This window comes from Aythya marila, assembly GCF_965140915.1.
Source record: "Aythya marila genome assembly, chromosome: 2".
In the NCBI taxonomy this organism is placed as follows: Eukaryota; Metazoa; Chordata; class Aves; order Anseriformes; family Anatidae; genus Aythya; species Aythya marila.
Genome location: NC_139043.1, coordinates 4,596,466 through 4,620,390, shown reverse-complemented (window position 1 = coordinate 4,620,390; position 23,925 = coordinate 4,596,466). Strand labels below are relative to the sequence as shown.

At 36.5% G+C, this 23,925-nt stretch overlaps 1 protein-coding gene across 5 annotated transcripts in view; it reads left to right on the top strand.

Moving 5' to 3' along the window:
- The window catches only part of MINDY4 (MINDY lysine 48 deubiquitinase 4), a 136,021-nt gene that overhangs the window by 40,388 nt on the left and 71,708 nt on the right, over positions 1–23,925 (top strand). For all 5 annotated transcript variants that reach the window (XR_014316901.1, XR_014316902.1, XM_082753228.1 and 2 more), the window contains 2 exons: positions 13,688–13,751; positions 16,052–16,213. Coding sequence is in view for 3 of the 5 variants with exons in the window: in XM_082753228.1 (XP_082609354.1) it covers positions 13,688–13,751; positions 16,052–16,213 (226 nt within the window). In the remaining 2 variants the exon portion in view is untranslated. The remainder of the gene's footprint in view (positions 1–13,687; positions 13,752–16,051; positions 16,214–23,925) is intronic.

The following is a 23,925-nucleotide window of genomic DNA, read 5'->3' as shown; positions in this document are numbered from 1 at the left end:
CTGTACAGATGGAAGACCTCATGCTGTTGTGATCCTGCCAAATAATTGGGAATGATAGCTGCGATAGTTGGTGGTGTTCATAAGGATAAAGACCCATTTGTACCTTCTTTATTCTCTGACTAACTTCTGGCCATTCGGAAGGATCTAAATCCTGCCAGCAATGGAAGAATGTCATCTTAGGTTTAGCCTTCTAAAATTATGCCCAGTCCTCCCAGCTCCCTCTGTAATCAGTGAGAAGAGAGAACGTTCTCTAAGAGAGTCATCCCATCCAAAGATATCAAGAAACATGGGGAGAATTGCTGATAGGCAGTGCCTATTTTTTTTCCATTGAGTTTGGAGAGGGAATGACTAGTTTAGACTCCTATTTCTTAGATTTTTACTATTTTGAGGATAATGTTGTATCTTATCTTTATTTACATTCTATGGAAATATTTCCATCTAGGCTCCATTTATGCTTATAAAAAGAGAAAAAGGTCATGATTCATTTGACATATCAAATATCAACCTTAGAATGAGATAAATCATCTTCTGAAATGCCCTTATCTCCCCTGTATATAAAGATATACTTATGAAGAGGCTCTACACTGTATACAACATGTAGTCAAATAATTGTGTCTTATAGTGACTGGTCAATAAAATGGGAGGTGACATGTTAATATTGCTAAGAATTATACATAATGAAAAAACAGTCTCAAAGATACTAAGCTAGCGAAGAGCTTTGAAAAGTTTATTATGTAAAAGGAGAGAAATTCTGGCACCATTACTAGTAGTTCTCTGAATATGTCAGCCCAATTTTCTATGATAGCCAAAATGAAATAATGTGTTGGGAATTACGGTGATAAGAGAATAGAATAAAATGGCGATAGCGTTTTGCATAAATACATGACTGTATCTTCTATGTGGTCTTGTCTCCCAAGGTCAGTAAAGACACAATAGAACCCAAACACACTGGAAGACAAAAGCTAGAAGTTTTCCCTTTAGTGTGGAATACTTTCTGTGAGAGCAGATTAAATCTTTCATCTTCAGCATTGACTTGGATATGATAAAAATGTGGAAATCCATGACAAGGTTTAATATGGAATGATTATATGTTGTTTCACACAGTCTAAAAACATGATTGTCAGGGAAATTATCAAGCCTCAGATTTAAAAACCTTAAAAAAAAATGCTACTTTTTCATCTGTAGCATAAGTAACTTTTGGTACTGGGAGATGAGAAGGCCAGAAGTATCAAGAAAGTCACATAAATTTACTGGAAAGTGCATGCTTCAGTTATTTTAAACCCACCTGCCTGAACGTAGCCTCCATGTGGCCCAACTTTTTGTTGTGCCTTGATGTTTGCTACTGCTGCTGCTGGTTGTTACCACGTTTTTCTTGTAAACAGAAATTGCAGATTGCAGCTAGGTCTATTACCCTAAATCCCCCAAACCCCAAGTATTTTTATTTAATGGGCCCACACAGCCAGGAAATGCGGAGTTTCACACTGCTTTGTAGATTTTGCTAATGAGTTTATCATACTTCATACGCTAATGATCATCACTGGTAGAACTGATAACAAATGGCCAAAGAGGAGTGAGAATTCCTGAGGAAGTTGCTCAGAACGTGTTGTTGCTTCTGGTACAGGAAGGAATGCTAGTCACTAACAATTGTAACTTTTTTTTTCTTTTTTTTTTTTTTTTTTTTTTTTACAACCAATGAAAAATTAAAAAATAGTGGACGTGTTACAGTTGCTCAGGGGACTGATCTTCCTGAATGTGCAAACTATGTACTAAAATCTTCATGTTGTTAACAGCCAAGAGATGTTTTCCACATACCTGGGAGAGACCAAGCTAAAAAGCAGGCTGTGAGCTCCCGTGTGGACCATCTCATCACATCTAGCACTAAAAGCCTTTAAATTTCTTCCTCTTGCCAACCAGACCCACTGTTTTCATTACTATATTTTTCTTAATCTGTGTAATAACTTTATTGAATAAAACCATCATTACTAGAAGCTATTAGAGCTAAGAAAATGCCTTAGGTCAAATTCCTTTGTAGAAAAGCAGTGTATTGCCATTTGCAAGCTACCTGCAGACACTAAAGAGAGCTTCATCTGAAAGACAGACTCACTGTTTTACTCACAAATATGCTGACCAGTGACCAGTACAATCAAATCAGCACTGTTTGCAGGTCTCTTTAGTTGAGTCGTGCACAGATACCTTATCACTTAATGATAACAGACTGCAAGTGTAATGCTGCAGTCAGCACTGGTCAGCCACTTGCTAATAAGCTTAGTAAAACATGAGTACACACATTTTTCTTTAATGTGATCCCCTGCTGTAGCCTTTTCTCTTCCAGAAAAGTGTACAGACCCCTTTCAAAATGATTTGTGTTGTTTTCCCTTTGTGAGCTTAGAAGGTTTTGGTGTTGTGGGCTAATAAAAAGCTAATGCCTTTTTATTAAATGGGATAATGGTTTGATTCCTTTTGAATTGAGGCCTCATCACACCTACTAAGTCTGTTCTTAGTTACTAGTAACTTAGTTTTCTAACTTAGTTTTCTGAAATCTTCCACCATCTAACAGTGTTTTTTTTGTTTGTTTGTTTGTTTTGTTTTGTTTTTCCTAAGGGGAATCATACAGGTAAGGGTAGATTCTGTGTTGAGCATTTAGCCTTCATTCCTATGGTACTGTCATGGTTTAACCCGACCGGCAGCTAAACACCACACAGCCGTTCGCTCACCCTCCCCCCTCCCTCTCTGGGATGGGGGAGAGAAACGTAAAGTGAAGCCCATGAGTTGAGATAAAGACAGTTTAATAAGACAGGAAAATAATAATAACAATAATAATAATAATGATAATAGTACTACTACTAATAATGTGTACAAACAAGTAATGCACAATGCAATTGCTCACCACCCGCTGACCGATGCCCAGCCTAACCCCGAGCAGTCCAGCCGCCCTCCCCCGGCTAGCCACCCCTATATATTGTTTAGCATGACGTCAGATGGTATGGAATACCCCTTTGGCTAGTTTGGGTCACCTGTCCTGGGTCTGTCCCCTCCCAGCTCTTGCTGCACCCTCAGCCTGCCCGTTGGCAGGACAGAGCAAGAAGCTGAGATATCCTTGGCTTAGTATAAGCACGGCTCTGCAACAATTAAAACATCGGTGTTTTATCAGCACTCTTCTCATCCTAAGCCAAAACATAGCATTCTCCAGCTACTAGGAAGAAAATTAACTCTGTTCTAACTGAAACCAAGACAGGTACCATTTTTCTGAACTTTTTCTTTCTAATCCTTCCATGTAATAAATGCCACAAATCATGTTGATGGCTGCTCAGTAGACATATTCCATTGCAAAAAAAATAATAATATCCTTTCCATAATAAATGAAGCAAAGCTGCACTAGACATGTTATAGGGGAGAGAAATTTTGACTTGTTTAGACTTCACATGAAAGGAAAGCCTAATCAGACAGGCTAAAGGACCAGTGGCTACAATCCCTCTCTGGCTATGCAAAGGATCTAGATTCAGCATTTGCAGAACCAGCATGTATAAACCAAAGTATACCTTCCTAAATGAGTATGTTGTTCATCTGGGGAAACTGATTTTTAGGTCTTCAGAGGATCTCGGAAGAATTTTGCACTGTTGTCATTATTATGCCATGTACTGTGCTCATGTATATTTGTTCATCAACTTGGTTGATGAACAGTAGTTCTGTAACTATTTGGTTGCAAGACATATGCCAAGAATCTTCCTGCTTTGGTACAATATGACCGTTCTGTCTTGACCTGTTCTATCTCTGTAGGACAGCATTTCACTGTGAGATGTACTGTTACATATTTACACTACTTATTTATAGTACAGCAATGTTCTGTAATAAAGATCAGAAGCCCTTTGTCAGAGAGAAAGACAGGGGCCCAAGAGTAAGATGGTCTTTACTCAGTAAGATAACTTTTTATCAAGAAAGGTATAACATCAGATAAGCATCACTGTAGTAATCTTTATCAAACCATTTTTTTTTTCTGTATCTTTCCCAGCTATATCATTTACTGTGAAATAACCTAGATTCTGACATGTTACTTTACATTTAACCTCTTTCAATCACATAGGACATTAAAAAGAAAGTGGTATTGTGTTGGTGCATGAATTGTGGGTGGAACAATGGGTCCTCCACCCTCAATCCATTTTCTTTAACTGACACCTTTTCCTGTCACAGAGCCATTTGCTAATTTAGAGTTCCCCTAAAGTGCACTTATTCTCATTTTAAAGTCTCCTCATGTTGTTTGGCTGGTGAAAAAAACCTTTATGTGAAACGATCATGTGGCTTGTCCAATGGCAAAAGCAATTGCAAGTTCACATAAAATATACAGTCACATGAGGCATACTCAATTATTGATGGAAATATGCTTTTTATTATTAGCCAGTTTTCTGGGAAAATGGCTTTTCATAATCAGTTTCCCCCCACTTGAGAACGCCTGGAAGACCATCAGCAAGGGGAAATTACGTGTGTGACCAGTTTTCACTCAGTGTTTACAGCTCTCTAATATAAATACATGTAATCATGTATTTTACCATTTAGTCTTTTGGTGTTTTAAAAAGATAGGGAAGCAGTTATTTTTAAGGGGAAACAGCTGCTAATTATGTTACAGTGCAAAAAAACAAGCAACTAGACCTAACAGACTAATCCATATTTGGGAGTCTCGGATCTCTCTAAGACCCGTTTGTGACTTTACAACATGGAGGAAGCACAAGATTAGATTTACCAAGAGCAGTGAGAGGACAATAAATGGGAGAGTTTGTGTGAGATCCAGACCTTGGTAGGGAAGAATCGAGTCCTTGTTTGTTTGGGTAAGTGAATTTCTATACCTGCTGCTTGATAGGTTGCATGCAGTCCTCAGGATCTTTCATGTCTTTGGTGCTCTGTTGTATGAATTGGACAGAGGCCCTTCTAGCTGAGTGATCACTGGACAGGCATTGCTTTTATTAAGTGGAATCTTAATGAAGCACAGATTGCAGCTTCAGCTGCTAAGAGGCAATAAACAAGGGAGTTTGCTTGTAAGAAGTTAATATTTCTCCTTCAAAGAAAAACAAGAAGTCAGGGGTAGTAACTGAGACAGCCTCAATAACATTCAAAGGAGGGTGAGAGACAGATCTGAAGCTATGATTTTTATTCTCTCAAACTTGGATAAGCCGTGGAATGTATTGATTTATGAACTGTTGAACTGTCACCTTACTGTCATCTTCTTGAGGAAGAGATGATCTGTGGACTAAAGAATAAACCTAGAGATGATGGTAGAATGGGATTTTGAAGACAAGATAAAAGAGAATAGGGTGTGACTCAACACCAACATATGCATCTGTCAATAAGATCTAGAGATAAGCAAGCTATAGAGCCTGTTAGATACAGAATGGGACCCAAGGGGAAACATGACCACAAAGGCAAGAGGAAGAATTGCATTAGATGTAAAGAAGTTTGCTGAACTGAAGAACAAAGAAGAAAAGCTAGTGATAAGGAAATAGAAAAAATGAAACCAAACACAGCCAAATGGGGGAGAATCAAGGAAACAAAGAGGATGTCCTGGGTTGTTGCATTCTTTCCGTTTGACATCTCACTAGGTAAGAGATTGATATACTGAGAAAGAAAGAGAAGAAAGAGAAGAAAGAAGAAAGAAGAGAAAGAAGGAGAGCTAGTATTTACACAAATAATAGAGCATCATGTGACCCTTGTCTCCCTGTTAATAAAATTCAGGAAGCCTGTAACCAGCATAGGTCCATAGAACTGTGAATTGGACAGTGTGAAGGGAGGTAGGATGTTTGCTACAGAAAGATTTCACATGGCAACAGGGGGAAAATACTGTTTCCCCTGCTACATCTAGTTCCTTCTAGAACTAATCAGGATAAATCATAAAGCTGAGGAACATGACTGAAAAGAAGAAAATTTAGCTCATTTTCTGGAGAATCTTCTGAACAATAAAGAAAATTAAAATGAATGAAAAAAAGTGTGGCGAACAACAAATAGCTCTAGCAATGTTAGTCTGAATTTTGGTGAATAATGTGATTCAGACAAGGTCAGACCCAAAACTTGTAAAGGAAATTAACAAGCAATTCCCTTATAACATCAATAAGAAGATACCAGGAAAGTGTGAAGTTTTAGTTTTGGGTGAATGTGGCTGACATTAGGAATAATATAAGGAATGCCCCACATCCAAATGGATATTCTGTTTTAAATTTCATTAAGGAGAATGATATAGGGAATGGTCAGAATGACTAATTGGAATCGATGCATAGAAATGGTATTAATTACGTAGGAGGTGGAACAGAAGTTAAAAAAGTCTTTTTGCCTAGGTCTCACTTCTAAACTAATGCAAGATTTTCTGAGCTATCTCTTGCTTTGTCAGACTTTATGAATGGGCTTGATCCTGGAAGCTTACTTACTCTGTCAGACTATATGGCTTGGCCCATTAAAACAGGCAGTTACCTTGTATCTCTGGTGCAGTAAATTTGGAGAAGTGAATACTATGCATCTCCAAATACTGGCAAAACTAACACTTAACATATACAATGACAAAGATGCTTAATGTCTTTTTTCACAGTAGAGGTCACCATATAACTGTAGTAACAAACAATGCCTACATTTAAGAAAGATGGAAAATCAAACCAAGCAACCTGGTCCTTAACTCAGCATGTTGAAAAGATATAAGCAAAATTCTGAAAAGAGAGTAACTAACTGCAAAGGTAAATAGAAAGTGGTGGAGAATGCAGTCTGTTTTTAATGAAGATAGGTTATACAAGACTGAACTTATATTCTACTTTGATAAAGAACAGATTTTTTAAAATGGGAAATTAAATAAATGAATTCTATCTGAACTTCAGTAAGCATGCAATTATAGAATCAAACAGAGAATTGTTAGTTAAACTGGAAAAAATAAACAAAAACAAACAAAACACAACAACAACTAATAACGTCAGAATAAAATTAGTTAAGGGTGAGATAATAAGATGTTTTTGCACTTGATTTCATGCCACCTGAGAATTCATTTACTAATGTGAAGATAAGAGATCTTTTAAAAATTGTATGGGTGATAAAGAAAGGTGCTCAGAAGAGTTATCAGCAAGGAGAAGGTTACTGATAAAGTTGATCAGTGATCACTCTGAGATTAATCTTTCTTAATATTCCCTTCAGTTATGTTGAGAAGGGAGTGGTGCGCTAATGAAATGTACTAATGAATCAAAATTGAAAGGCATTGTCAATACAGAAAAGGAATCATACTGTACAGAGAGTTGGCTTTGCTTCATGCTGAGGGCAATAAAAAAAGAATTTGTTTTAACTGCAGAAACTACAGGGTCATGCAAACAGAGAGTACTCACTGCTGTGCTGTTACAGTCCATGAGTTATAAATGGAAGGGTAAAGAGTTGAGAAAAGCTGAGGAGCACAGGATGTCTTTGAGCCAGCAATATAAAATAGCATTGGATCTGCTCTTAGGATGTATTACAGTAAATAGTTTGAGGAGGTGAAGAAATACTGCAGAATAGTGCAAGGTACTGATATATCCTCATTGAAATACTGTGTTACCCATTGGCTCACCCATTAAAGCTGGAAGAAGCATTGGTGAAGAGAAGACCAGGGTAATGAGAAATTTGTCTTATAAAAGGACACAAAAAAAAGTGTTTATCTTTTCTAACCAAATAAAATAAAATAAAATAAATTGAGACAGGACATGAATATATTCTACAACATAGGAGGGAAGTGTGCCTAAGGAAACAAGAAGGACTGAGAAGAATTATTTAATTTAAAGAACAATATTTGCACAAAATGAAAATGCATCAATAAACTTAGTCTGTGACTCAATAAACCTAGTCATACTATGATTAGATTTTGGGTTCCTAAGCTACCACTGCAAAAAGTATGAGAAACCAAGAAGGAACTAAAAAATGTGGTTATCTGTGAAGGAGATATGAGATGGCCAGAGTTTACCAGTCAGAGCATGTCATCTTCTTTTTCCTGTGTCTGCAGCTCAACATTATCCCAGGCTATAGTCTACATCATGGCTTATGTAAATGCAGAGCATCAATCTGACAATTAGCTGGGATATGTGGATTTAATAAGACTGTTCATTGAGGATTAAAGCAAAAGTCCATCCAGCCTAGTAGTCTGTCTTTGATAGTGGAAAGCTGTAGCTGCTGAAGGAAACTGCATAAGAAACGGGGTGAATATAGTGCAATTATTGTGCTGGTATTTTCTCCATGTTTCCGATAGTCAGTAATTCAGAGACTTCCTAAGCTGGCAGTTGTATCCGGACCATCGAGTTTATTAGCCCTTGATGAACCTATCCTCCATGAATTTGTCTAAACCCTTTTTGAACCCTTTTATTCTTTTGGCCTCCAGAACATCCTGTGGCAATGAGTTCCCCAATGTAGTTATGTGCCGTGTGATAGAGTTTTTCCTTTTTTTAGCTTGAACAGCTTGCCTGTTAAGTCTAAAGAGTGTTGCCTAGTTCATGTTATGAAAAGTGCTGAGCACGCGTTCTTTATTCATTTCCTTATAATTGAGAAATGTTTGATCCTCTGTTGTAATACATCAGTTGTGTCCTTTTGTAGCTATGGCTGTAAGTTGTCTGTATATGGTCTGTACAGTCACTTCTCATAGGGAAGCTGGTCCATTTGACAGGGTTTCTTCTGGCCCTCTGAACTCTTTCTGGTTTCACTCTATCTTTGTAAAGCTCAACTTACCATGAGATGAACTCATCTATTCTGTCTGTGAAGTCATCTTTTGCATGCTTCCAGTAAACTCAAGAATCAAAATGTTCAATTCCTGTCATTGTCAAGTTAAAACCTGAATCAAACTTACTATTCGAAAGTGGCTGTTCATGCATTGAATTTAGTTGGCTTGTCTGAGCAAGGACAGTTTTGTCAAAGCTAGCTATGAGACGTTATTTCTATAGCAACTGTATTTCTCAGCTTGTAAACCAAAAATATATACTGAGTCTGTCTGCAATGCTGACGTATTCGTGAGTATGATTTATCTTTCCAGACCTCATTATGTAACAATTAGATGGTCATACCCAAATCGTGGTAGGCTCTCTTCACATTCGTCAGACATGGAAAAGACATTTCCCAGTAGTTTCTTCCTCTGCTCTGAACATTATTTAGAAGGTCTTGTAAATTACTTCAGGATTTACTACTTTTTTTTTTTTTTTTTTTTTTTCCACATACTGAAATGTAAAGAAGCCAAGAATGATTAGCTGAAGACATGTTCATCTTTAGATATAAAAAAATAGCCCATCCCTAAGTGACAAATTAGCTTTGTCATCTTCCCAGTCTTGTTTTTTCCCTTTCCTGGAGGAAATTAAATCCTTTCAGAAATGAATACTTTTGATTTTAGGGATATAAGGTGTATTTTTTAAAAAAGTCTCCAAAGAGGCAAAATAGAAGTCTGATTCTATTAAAAAGTAGAGCAGTAATGAAAATATGGTCACATTTTTGCCAAATTTCAGCGAGCCTCCTTTTATACTATGTACTGTTCAGCTCCATTTGCTAAATATAAGGTCACTATGGTTAAAAAGATCCTAGTTTAAGATCTTTCCATAATGTGCTCAGCTCAGAGGGACGTGTTGCATTCAATAAGAAAGATAATTTATTCTGAAAAATTGAATGATGTGTTGAATATGCCAATTGCTTAATCACTTTCTGCATTAGACCTATCCCTCTGAAACATCTTGTAGGGTGTAAGCACCCTGTAGCAGCAGAGCTGATGAATTAAATGCGCATGATTGTACGTGTATATTTCAAGAACTTTGTGAAATTATCAGGCATGTGAAAAAAGTGATAAATGAAGAATTGAAACCACTTCCTTGCTTTTATTGGTTTGCATCCCAAACAGAATTTATTTATTTATTTTTAACAGAGAAGCTCTTCCCTTCTTTTTTAAGCATTCGTTTATAACCTTTGCAGTGTGCCAGTATTAAAAAAAAAAAAAAAAAAAGGAACATTTACACAATAAGCCAGTCACCCATCCTGTCATTTTCCACATCCCCATTGTAATTATTTGAAATCCTTGTGCTTGAAGAGGAGTTTTTCTCCCTCCCAACCCAAATTCTATTTTGGGAGTAGACTTGTAATTGTGTGTTTGTTAATATAGCTGTCTGTTGCCATGAACAAAGTGAGGTCACCAATTCTCAATTACAGCTTTGCCACAGAGTTAAAGGCTTTAAAACAGCTAACACTTACTTAAACGCACCATTTTTTTGTTTTATATTATTTCATTTTGCTGTGTTCTAAGTTGCTATCAATCTGAATGATATCTAAGTTAAAATAACTAGCATTAACCAGCTCATTTAGTGATAGGCTGGAACTCTTCCTACTGTTAAGTTTGTCTCTGCCTTTTGTATTTAATATGCAATGTTCAGGTGTTCTCCATTAAAGACTTGGCAAGGGTTTTCCTGGAAATACATAGTAAATTAGTGTGTATGAAGCATTTTTAAAATGTTTTATTTATCTAACTTGGTGTTATTTAGAAAAAGTTCATCTGATTACAGTGCTCAAAACGTTTATGTTTTGGATTTGTATATATACACTTCAAAACTTCACTAGAGTGCTACAATTCACAATAATTTATTTTATCAACACGCTATCAGTGCTAAGGCTTATACTGCTTTTACAGTTTCATCTAAGTATGCTATTTTTCTTCACCTGTCCTAAGCTCTTAGAAGAATTTTATTTATTTTTTTTTAATGTGTATATCCCAGAATGGATGAGTGTGTTGAAAACATGAGGCAAATTTCTGACTAATAGGAACTGTCACAGCTGCCTTGATGTCAGCATGTTATGTCACAGTTCAGACCTGCGGAAGGGTTGACTCAGAACATCTATACATCTCCAGTACTTTAAACCCTCCGTAAATACATTAGTTGATTTTGTGTTGTTTTTGTTTTTATAAAAAATCTTTCAGTGTTTTTTTTTCTTCTGTGATTTTTTAACTTCTGATTAGCAGTTTCATCGGGGCTGAATATTAACACAGAATCATCAACAGGAACATGAAGAAAATGAAATTTACAATATATGATCATACATGTATTTTTGGAAAGACTGTATCAGGCATTCTAAAACTATCAGCATTAGAAACCATAAAAAAATACATACATTTCAGATTAAGTGTTTTTGATTGATTTCTGTCATGATAAGATTGCCCCAGCTGCTGGCTCCAAAGCCACCTATGCATTTTTGGCTTTGCCACATAATAACACACACTAGTTTTATATAAAAATAATGCGAAAATATAAATATTATATAAGAAAACACATTATATTATATTACTATAAAGTTATTTATTATTTATGTAGTTATTACATTATATATTGAATACATACTGAAAAAGAAAAAATCTGGTTGCAAACTGAATGATGAAAAAGTTATGCCCTATGATGTAAATATCTCACTATTTGAATCTAAAATAAATTAAAAAAAAAAAGTACCAAATTAATTAAACTACATGGAGATTAGTTCTGCCATGTTTTTTAGGTTCTACAAACATATAAAATATGTCTACATTTTTGTCAATGCATCAGAAAAGCTGGACAGTTCAATCACCACTGAGTGGAGAATTCAGCAGCTGAAGGAATGTCAGGGCAAAAACTGAAACATAGTAAAAGTTGAAAGCAAGCCTTTATGTCCATTATTATGTTAATCTGAGAAGGTGAATGTCATGTGAGATCTTATGTACTGATCTGAAATTTAGCAGATCTCATTATCACTCTTTTGATTATGAACTGGCTAAAGAACTGGCTCAAGAACATCTTCCTATTGAAGGCAGTGCTTACATACGTTCAATTTCATATATTTCTTCATTTTCAAAATCATATCCTGTTTTCTAATTGAGTAGTTTCAAAGACTACAATATTACCAGTTGAGGCAATGACCACCATTATGAGCCAGCAGTCAACGTACTTGTACCTCACTCCACTTAGACTTATGTACTGAGGATGACCAGGATTCTTAAAAGTCTCATGGCTTAAAATTAGTGGGGTTTTCTGTTTCAATGTGATTATAAAGTGATAAATGGAAATTTCCACGCAGGGACAAAGTAGAATTAGTGGTAACAATTTATTTGCTGTATTTGGTTTCACACCTGGTAGCCAAGATACTAGAATGGACAAATGCTTCATATTTGCTTGTCATCAATGAATCTCTTCACAGTCCAGCAGAAAACAAAACACATTGTTGTAGTTACCTGGTGTGTTTACAATACACAAAGGGTACTTCCACTTCTGAAAAGCTGATGCCTTTTATTGTAACACAATGAATACACCTGCATTGAAGTTTGTAAGTCTTTGGGAGGTATGGATAATAATCTTAAAATGATTTAGAATAGGTGTAAATCTTCTAGCTATATGCCTGATGTTTGTTTCCTCATCAGCAGAGATGATTTGAAAGGCAGATGTGTTTCTTCTTAAAAATCTGAGATACACCTCAGCTCCCATATTGTTTGTACCTACAGATGAAATTAGAACTTCCTCCTATTGTCTTTCTCGTATGTCCCATCGTCCCTAACTGACGCATATTGTATAGTCTACTCATTTCAAACAAGGCAACAGCATTTTCAAGATGAAACTGTTTCTCAAACTAAAAAATGGCTGAAATCCAAAGATTATTATTATCCCATCTATTCCTCACAATGTTGCATGAGAGACTTTTCCATATCACAGGCATGCTTTCTGTGGCCATTTCTTTGATTTCCCACTAGCAAGAGATGCTATTATAAAACTTTTTTATTATTGAGACTAACTTGTAAATTATCTTTCAAATTAAAAATAAAAGGGGAATTGGTGTGATTTCATGGCTATGACAAATTTTAATGACTCTAAGGATCATTAGGGCTGGAGATCTTGAAAGTTATACATAACATTCCAATTTTGTCACTCACATAAATCCCAGGTGAAAAATAATTTTGTAATATTTGGGATGAAGACAGTAAATGCAGAGATATCCCGGCTTTTTACTTAAAAAATGAATTTTTTAACAGAGCATGCCATGTTGAAAGAAAAATTCAAGGTAGCTCTAGTGTAACCAGACCAATTCAACTGTTGCTTTATCACAAAACAAAGCATTCTCTTTCTTTCTGCTTTCCTTCTTCAAATTTTGTTTTAGGGCACCAACCGATCACTAACTGAATTATTCCAGGAGTTATAGGAGAGGGAACTTGGCTTTGAGAGATAGTACTCCATAATTATTAGTGATGCAATTTCATGGACTTTGGTGTCATAAAATAGAAGGAACCATGTGGCAGTATTATAATAAGTGTACACCTGGAGCCTTTTCATTGAGAATATAAAGCATAGATAATATTGTCTTCAGTCTGTGGATATACCCCAAGAGTTAATGACAGGAATAACAAATGCATGTATCTGTGAGAACATTTTATCTAGCTCATTCTGTAAGACAAATGGTCAGTAGTTCTGACTTTTAAAGTTCTACCTTGTGCAAGAACGGTTTCTCCTTTCCTCTACAGCTGTGTTCCTCAGTCTAGCTGTAATTAAATTCTGCTTGCTACAGGTCTAGTTGATAGTCTTTTTTCCCTGTGTGAAAATTCAGCTTAAAAGAATTCCAAAATGTAAAGTTCTATTCATACTTGGGAAACAGCATTTTTCCACAAGATTTAGAGATTTTTAAGTCAAATGAAAAGAAGCAATTGGGCTTAAGTATTCCCTACTCTTTTCAGGGTGCGCAATGATTTTGATGTGCTTACGAACCGTTTGATCGGCAGCCATGGCTATTGTACTCAGGTAAGTTAAACATGAAGTCTTGGAGATATCATATGACTCTGCACAGAGAGCTGTGAACTGACCTCTGGGAAGAGATAGCATTTCTTTAGCATTTCCCCAGAATGTTAAGCATCTTCGTCTTTATTGTTTATCATTGCACTTCACTTTGGCAGACTGTTGTTTTTGCTTTCAGAGTCTCTGCTTTTTTTTTTTTTTTTTTTTTCCTGGTCTGAATCTACCTCTACTCCCCTCATCTGCCCCTTTGAAATCCCTAGTTGGTTTCAATGTTGTAATGCCACTGAAACTGAAACTTGTGTTTCCTTCCTCCATTTCAGAAGAGTGATCAAGGTTCCATGTCCCACTGTACAGCTCCTCCATAAACGAGCCCTGCTCAGCCAACAGCTGATGCTGACTAAAGCTAACTGGTGCTTCAAACTGGAGACTCATTGATTATAGCTGTATCCGATAGACACGTGGTGCTTGAAAATAAGGATTCTGAATTGCTGTCTATCACTTAGGCTCATAACTTTATGTAGTCTAATTCTAGCTCATGCCCTGTACCAAATGTCTCCTACTGCCTGGCTCTAGGCCTGCAGAGGTGTCCATCTGGTTGAAAACACTGAAGGTGGAATGTAGATCACAAAATTCTGGGACATGGATTACCTGAAAACTGTGACATGGGCATAAGTAATGTGGTCTGAATATGGTGACAGACATTAAATGTACTGCCATTCTGGCTGAAAAAAAGCAAGCTTCATGTTCTTCTCTTTTACTATCAATACGAGACTTTTATGCTGTGGTTACATGGTGATTCCTCAAACAGGTGGTGGAACATCACTTGGGGTCTTGGAAGTCCCATAAGCATCAGTAAAAACCTGTAAACTTTGGGGAGTCCTCCAGGAGAAACATTGGGATATAACTGTGTGCAGTTATTGCTAAAGTCAAACATCAAGTCCAAACTGACAATAACAGTGTTAGTCATGTTTTAGGGCATAATATTTTATTTTTATTTTTTTCTTCTGGAAACTATATTCTTATTTTCCTTCATGTTTCTTGCCATATGTTATTTGTTAGTGGTTAGCTGAAGCTAACCATTCATTCATTGCTGTACCACAGTCTGCTGCTACATATCAGCAGACTAACATATGCTGCTACATATGTTATTTGCTGTTATGTCCTAGTTGACCCTTTCTGGCTCTTATGCTATGCAAAATGTTTGGTGTCATTGTTCCTTGAGCTTCATGCACATGCATGTGTGCAAATACACACACACATACACCCTGGCAAGAAAATCTTTTAACAAGTCTTGTCCAATGTGCAAAACACATTACTATGCACATGCAGAAGTATTGGGATAGTAGTGTAGAGCTTTTAATTGATATCATTCATGTTGTAACTTTCATTGTACAGAAAAAGGGACACCATAACATTTTAAGTTAAACAAAAACACTAATCTGCAAATTGGATGGGATGCCATCCAGAGGGACCAGGATGAGCTTGAGAAGTGGGCCCATGTGAACCTAATGAGGTCCAAGTCCAAGTGCAAGGTGTTGCACCTGGGTTGGGGCGATCCCAGCCATGAGTACATAGGGGGTGAAGAACACATTGAGAGCAGCTCTGCAGAGAAGGATTCGGGGGTTTTGGTGGAAAAAAGCTTGTCATGAGCCAGCAGTGTGTGCTTGCAGCCCAGAAGGGCCACTGCATCCTGGGCTACATCACCAGAGGAGAGGGTAGCAAGTGGAGGGAGGCAGGTGCTCTGCTCTTGTGAGGATCCACTTGGAGTCTTGTATCCAGGCCTGGGAGCTCTAGAACAAGAAGGATGTGGATATGTTGAAGCACATCCAGAGGAAGGCCATGAGGATGCACCTCTCCTACAAAGACAGGCTGAGAGCGCTGTAATTGTTCAGCCTGGAGAAGAGAATGGTCTGAGAATACCCTATAGTGGCCTTTTTTTACCTAAAAAGAGCTTATAAAAAAGATGAAGAGCAACTTCTTACATGGTCAGTTAGTGATAGGACTGGGGGAATGGTTTCAAACTAAAAGAGAAGAGATTTAGATTAGATGTTAGGAGGAAATTCTTCACTCTGAGACTGATGAGGCCCTGGTCCAGGCCACCCAGAGGAGCTGTGGCTGCCCCATCCCTGGCAGTGCCCAAGGCCAGGCTGGATGGAGTTGGGGGCAGCGTGGAAGTCCCTTCCAACCCAACCCATTCTGTGATTTTATGTGTAACTTTATCAACACTGAATTAAGCTTGTACTAATGTCTGGTACAGACAAGATAGTTAACTTTTTTTTTTTTTTTTTTTTTAATGTCATAAACAGGAATTAGTGAACTTGCTTTTGACTGGCAAAGCTGTGTCCAATGTTTTCAATGATGTGATAGAGCTGAATTCTGGAAATGGAAATATTACGATCTTGAAAGGCATCACAAGCCGCAGTGATATTGGTTTGCTGTCTCTCTTTGAGCACTACGATGTTTGCCAGGTATGGTTTGCATTCTTCTGATTTTAATTAAAAAGAAAACAATTAACAAAATTAAAATTGGCTTGGAGTGAATATAGCAACTAAGAAATTATGGGCTTAATTCAATTGTTCACTCAGAGGATTCAGATGTCCAAAGGTAGAGCATGGTTTTCCTTCTGGATGGAGGTCAGTGTCACAACTGCCAACCCTTTGTAAATGGCTTGGGTAATCTAGAGCATCTAAATCTTGTGTGTTTGTAACTGATCTCCTGGAATGGAAGTCAGCTCACAGACTAACACTACTACGTACGTCATGTGAACTAGGACCTAGTCAGTGCAGTCTCTGGAGCCAAAAGCTGTTGACCCGACTAAGCGTAGGTGTCTGCAGAACAAGTTCCCCTGGTTGTATTCATCAAATCTCCACTGATAGTAGTGGACATGAGACACCCAGCTCGCATGTGAGTACATATTTTAGTCATATAAATATAAGTGACTGGATCTGGAGCTGAAGCTCACCTTAAATACTCAGTTTTCCATGAATTCCTATGTGATGTGGAGCCAGACTGATTGCATCGTCTGCTCCATGCTGTGGTGGAATTAATAATATTGTATTAGCAATAATAATAAGAGAAAATTGATGAATCTGGCTATAAAATGGTAAAGTTCCCTTTAATATGGCTTTGAAATTAATATTTTAGTTGTATTTATCATGAAAACTAAAAGACAGATTAAAATTTTCAAAGAAGTAACAACTATTAATTTACCTCTGGAAAAAATTGCATAAGGATTTCCCTGATTCTCCATCAACAGATGTTATCAACACAACAGACGTCTTTCCTAAAGACTTGTTCTATCTTAAACAGGCAATCTTGTGTTTGATGCTGGGATATTATTTGAAAGTCTCTTGCCTGTGTTAGATGCTAGATTAGATAATTGCAATGGTCCCATCTGGATTTGCAGTCAGTGCCTCTATACAAATTTGAAAACGATTAGCAAAGAATTTGTTTGTACTGATCTAATATTATTGTGTGACTGAAAGCAAAGCTTGATTTTAACTATTTCCCATATGGCTGAAGTCAGTTACATTTTCTTACTACTGAGAATTCTAATTTTTATTATTGTTAATTAATGCAATGCTTTACATTATTCGCAAGATCATAATAAGGTTTCAATTCAGTCAAGAGAGTACCAGTGTATTTAAATCAGATTAATTCCGAGTAAACTGAACTAAAAATATCTTAACTTCTTTTTCTATTTCAAGCTCTCTGCCCTTTCATATAAAGAATGTAACACTTAAAACCTCAAAAAAAGGTTTTACACTACTATAGCATTTTTTCCATTCTCCAGTGAGGAAAATGACTTCTAAATAGCAAAATGGTCAGTGAGGTCAGTGTAAGTAAGAGCTATTTCTTTCTCATCTGCCCTCTAAAAACAAAATAAAAAGTTACTCAGAGAACAAGACACTGTCTTCCACTTACTCTGCAAATTATATGATGGAGGATGTCCTTTCCTTCCAGCTTGGGAGCTGGACTCAGGAGCAGTGATCTGTTTTCTTAATTGGTTACAGAAGCCCTGGTACACGTTGTGTTTTTGTTGTTGTTTTGGTTTTGATTCTACACCACTTAAGCATCTGATGAAAATTGTCTCTCTCTCTGTGTTTTTTTTTTTTTTTTTTTAAGAACATCTGCTCTGCATTTCAGTTCATACGTCTCAGAGCATGCCCGTCTAAGGACTAGGACAAAACTTTCTGTTGGATTTTGTTCACAGGTCAGGGGAGTCCCTACTGTGGCTTCAGCATGAGGGGACAGATTCTGCTTTCTTTTACAAACTTACTAGTTTAAAGCAATTTAGAGAAAATAAATGGCACTGATAGTATGCTGTGTTGGAACTGAGAATAGAATTTGCCTGCAAGTCTTTCAAACTGACTGTTTTCTTCCTCTCCACATTTAAGTAAGTAGCTCCAGCATCCAATTACATTGTGGCTATGAGGATGGTAACTGAAACCAGGAATGGAAAAGAACTGGAACTGTCATTTATCTTTTTTTTTTTTTTTTTTCCCCCCCAAGAAGTAAGAAGATCATAAGCATGATATATTGTGAATCATAGACATTAGAGCTGGACAACTCCCTCTAGGTCACATTCAGTCAATTTCTCAGGGGATAATGCAGGATATTTTTATGTCCTGATGTAAAGTAGGCTCTCTCTTAAAAATCTGTATCCATAAAGTTCTTGCCTCTCTATTCAGATAGACATTTATCAATTGATTGTAATGTATATAACTATGATCTTATATTTTTTTCTCACATGTCTACTTTAAAATATAAGCAAGTTTAAAAAGAGATTGGCAGGTACCTGTAACACTAAATGTAAAGATTTTGATGTTATCTACTACACATCTTGTGCTTTGGATGTTCTTTCTTACATTAAACTTGACTGATCACTTACTTAGTTTCCTCTGATTAACACTCTTACTTGTACTCTAACCTGCCACCTAAACAATTAATCCCTATCAACTCGACATTTGCAAGCTGATGTAACAGTTCTTCCCTTTTTCAACAGCACAAAGCTGTTGAAAGCTGTTACAAGCACAAAGCTTATTTTTGTTCTGTTATAAACTCCAAGCTTATTTTTATTGGTCTTCTGTAGCCTTCTTCCTACTTACAAAAACGTTTAGGAAGAGATATGCAAGATATCAGACTAGATGCAGTAAATCCACGCTGTATCATTTTATCTCCATTGTCTAAAATGTGGAGTATTTGTATATAATCCAGTTTCATTGGCGTGTCTACAGGGCATGAGAAATGAATTAATCCTTCTGTCAAACTTCAACAGTAGCAAATAAAACCAAAATGATCTGTCCCCTTTTCCCCCAAGATTGCCTGAAGAATCCCTCTGTTGCTGATCCAATAATTTCTTTCAGTGGATCATGCTGAATGTGTTATCTTTACTGATTGGAAAAATGTGTGCTTCAAGTAATTTGTCTAAAATTGTTAAAGTCTAATCATCACTCTTAGTCCTAACATATCATCATACTCAGTATAGTTTTTGTAAGGTAATTGTTGCCTTTTTTTTTTGAAAATGACAGATGGATTCATTCAATGTAATTCATATGCAAACATCTAGTTTCATTGTGAATTTCTACATTTTAAGGCAAAAATTTAAAGGTCCAGTGCTGTTACTTTTCCATATGCAAGTTATACATCTTTGGATTTCTTCTGTCTGTGCCAAGCCCATATTCAAGCTATATGAGTTCCATCTGATCCTACACATTTAACCAAGAGGACTAAATTAAGATTTTGGGTTTCCTGGGATTTACTTAATGCAGTTTAAAGTGATGAAACATTTCCAAAACTTGCTCAACCCACATAAAATTGGTGCAAGTTTCCCTCTGTTTTCTGGCTGGCAGCATGCAGCATTTCAGTAGTAGTCTCAGAGAAGCTGTGTGGTTTCTGCAGCAGGGATGAGACCTCAGAGAAAGGGTTGAGGCACAGAAGTGGATGGGACCAATTATAGCAGTCTTAAGAGAAAGTCCCTTCTTTTCGGTCAGAGTGTTTGGCCTAAATGACGCATTAAAATTGCAGGTCAAAAAACTTAGGACAATGAAATGTTATTTTCAAAAGTTATTGTGAACTTAAAAGTAGAAACAGATGAAAACAGAAGTTCCTTGTGTTTATATCAGATGGTTTAACAGACTAACAGTGACAAAAGAGAAAAACTGTGCATTCTCAAAGGAAGAATTTAAAAGATACTAATATTAATAATAACATCTAGCATTTATGTACCGATCCTTATGAATAAATCCATGCTTTGCATTGCCATTTTAGAGGGTGGCTGACAGATGAGCAAAATGCAAAGTGCTTTTCTGAAGGTCATCCAACAAGCTAGTGGTTAACCTAGAGTACAGGTGCTCTGAATCTCTGATTTCATAGTTTATACAATACTGGTTGATGAATTTAGCTATACTTCTGAAATGCTTTTTGAAAGCACTTTAAATATGTACTGTTGTACAAAAATATAATGGAAGTGTTCATGGCTACTCATCTCTTTTAAAAGGGGACTCGATTTCTTAGTCTTCACTGATTCCCTCCTGCTTGTAGACAGTCCTGCTGTATTATTTAAGCCACCTACCTACCAGCTGACCTCCCAAACTCACACAACCCTGATTCTTGTCAGCATCCAAGTCTCTGTGTCAGCTGTTGGCATTTCAAAAGAGACCATTGCTTTTTAGTTTTTGCATTTCTGAAAATGAAGAGAAATCAGTGTTGACAAAGAAGTTACATATTTTTCCTATGTCTTTTCAAAAAGAGAAGGAAGCATAAATGAACAGAATTTATTCATTAAAATTCCACAGATGGGAAATATTATCTTTGGGCCCTTTGATGAAACCAGCACAGTCTGTGCTATAACAAGACCTACTTGAATTATTAAATTCAGCACACATGCTCTGTCTTGTGGAACCTCACCTGTTTATTTGCCCTGTGGAACATCCTTCCTATAACCTTCTGCACTGGGAAATACGTCTGCTAAACTGGCGCCTTTCTCAGTCAGTTGGACTGGCTTCAAGCCAGGTCTTTGGCGGTGCTGTGGAGGGAGAGGGTTAGAAAGAGGGTTTTTAAACATCTTGTTTAAGAAACCATCAACAAAAATATGTGTTTGCAAAATGGAAACTGATGGTTAGTTTTATTTTCCAATTACTTTTCAGTAATGGGTAGTAAAGATTGTGCCTCATAGATGCCTTATTTCTGCAAATGATCCTGCTATTCATGTAGGATATTTCATAGAATCATAGAATATCCAAATTGGAAGGGATCCACAAGGATCATCAAGTCCAAGTCCTGGGTCCCCAACCCAATAAAATCAGATCATATGTCTTAGAGCATTGTCCAAACACTTCTTCAAACACTTCTTATGTTTCTGTGAGTGCTACCGGGTGCAAACACACATGATATGTACAAGTTTGACTGAAACAAAGCTGAAAAGACATTGGGCATTTCAAAACTTTGTTCTTCATTCCTGTTTTTTAAATCTCCTTTTCTAGCTTGTAAATTAAATTTTGTTTAATGAGGTCCTATTGTGCTCCTCCTGGCCATTTTCTTTTTTCTCAGGGTCACTGTTGCTGAAGTATTGGCATTGATTTCTTGTCAACATTCTTCCAAATAAAATCTAATCACAGCATTTTTATTTAAGACAATAAGAATAATAAACCTCACATGTTTAAAAGAATTTTTCATTCTTTGCAAACAGACAAAACAGAAAATGGCAAGTCAAATATTGTCCACATATCCCTTTAGATTTTAAGTACCCATATTTGGGTCTGGATTCATAGGCTGAAAATGCTTAGGAAAGAAGTCCAGCCACATCCTTTTATAGATGATGAACAGGGGTGTCCACATCTCTGATAATACCCATCCCTTCCTTGTTTGATTTTACAGAGAGCCAAAGCATAGGGGCCAACCTAAGTTAGAGGGCCTACAAATAAATGATGGAGATAAGTGGCCTGAAACTTGTTGTTGTAGTCTTATTGAAATGAACTATAAACACCTCCACATGGACTGAAGGAATAGCAAAGTCCTGAAGTCTAAAAGAAGGGTTGAATCACTCTCAACATTTCTTCATTTAATGGGACATACAAGAAAATCAGCAGAATGGGGCAAGGATAAAGAAAAGATCTGGGGACTAGTTGGCACCTTGAGATCTTTATGCTTTGCCACAACTGCTATGTTCTTCTATGGATCTTAGTCAAAAAACAATGCTTTCCTGGAGTCTTTTATTTGTTTTGGTAGTTCTGGGATTGAACCCACATCTCTTACTGTTGTTCTACATTAATTTTGTACTTTTTCCCTCCAACTCATCATCAGATAGACTTCCTTTTCAACAACAACAAGTATTCAAAGCTGCAGAGAAATTATCTAGGATTCTCATGTAGCAATAGTGTTTCCTACTACTGTTTATAAATATCTGGCTAAAAACAGCTTCAATTTCTGCCCGACTGGGCATAGTGATTAAGTTATGCATACTCTGAATATCAGAAGTTGTGAACATTATTTGGGTATATCTTAATCTGATGGAAATCAAGTACATACTCATGGAAGTAACTTTAACTTCACAATGTCCCTTAATAACATGCAAAATATTATTGTATATAACAGCAATGTAAATATAAGTGCAAATTTAATAGTAATGTGGTTGACCTGCTGTTTTATTAATGCTGGTGGAATAGGTGAACTGAGTCTGTGGTATTCTTTATCACCCAAACATTATTATGAGGGTATCTTTTTTTACATCATTAACACTTCAGTCTTAAAATTGTTGGAACATTGTTTAATATTGATTCAAGGCAGTAAAGGTCATTGCAATTGAGGAAAAAAAAAAGTCAGAACAAACAATAGGCTGTTTGTTTGCTTCATTTGGTTTACTCATTGGAAAAGATATCCTACTTCAATGAGCAAATAAAATCTGAATGGTAAAATACTGTACAATCATAATGGAATCATTATTGAAATAATACTTCAGTAATAAATATTTTTTTTCTGTGGATTTAGTTTTACCACTGTGCAAGTACACACCGAAGTCAGATGTGGAAAAAGATCACCTGTAGCATTGAAATCGAGCCCTTTGAAGGTGCTTGCTTTAGAAAGGTTGATGTTTTCTGAAGATGAGAATTGTGTCTGTGAAATTTATGAGCATTCTTATGAGATTTGTAAGGGAGGCAATTAGTGTTAGTGAACTCTCCATATGAATTGGAAACGTGCAGCATGAAAAGTCACCTAACTCATTCTTCCCCCACTTACCTTATTTTTGCCTGAAAAAGAGTAATAAGCATGCATGAAAATCAACATTGAATAGTAAAGTATTATTATTATTTTAATGCTTTATTATACTGCAAAAGCAAAAATAATAGGATTCTTTTTATGTTCAGCAAACTAGAAAGATCACTATTGATCCCTTAACATAAATAATGATAATTAATAAAACAAATTCAAGTCATATGTCCCTGATTTATCCCTGCTCAAAGGGCAGCATTCAACCACTGGAAAGAAGGGCCCCATTCTCTGGCAAGTGCCCGTTGGACAATATACACTCTGAGTTAGCTTAACAGGGTTCCTGTGAAGTCAGAGTACTGGGTGTTCATGCTTGGTCTTCAGTAGCCCACTTCCAGGTCCTGTCATGCTCCAGAATCATTATCACCTATGGACCTGGCCCAGCAGTTGAAAGATCATCCACCATTCAGCAGCTAGACCAGTTAAATGAGGACATACTTTTAGTCCACTCAGCAACTGATGCTTGAAACAGGCAAAAGAACCCTCACAATGAGGGTGAAAGGAAATTTTGTCTCACCATGGCTGACATAAGCATAACTGGAATGATGAAGATGATGAAGCATATTACCAATCATACAGCTTTTTTTTTTTTTTTTTTTTTTTTTTCTTTAGCAAAGACTACAGGACACATGGAATTTGCATATCATCTCATTAACCAGATACACATTTAAGTGAGATTGATCCCAACTGATATATCAGTATACAGGCTCTTTCTGAAGTTCATGGGTTGTTTCTCAGATCTTTGTGGCTTTTGTTTGTTTGTTTCTTTGCTTTTTGAGTTCCATCATTTCTTGAGGTTGTTAGGCCAGAAGATTTTTTTTTCTTTTTTTTTTTTCTTTCTTCTCTCACATATCCTTGTTTTTCACTCTTTATAAATTCTTAATTGTGATGTGAAACCACTTGTTTTTTCTTT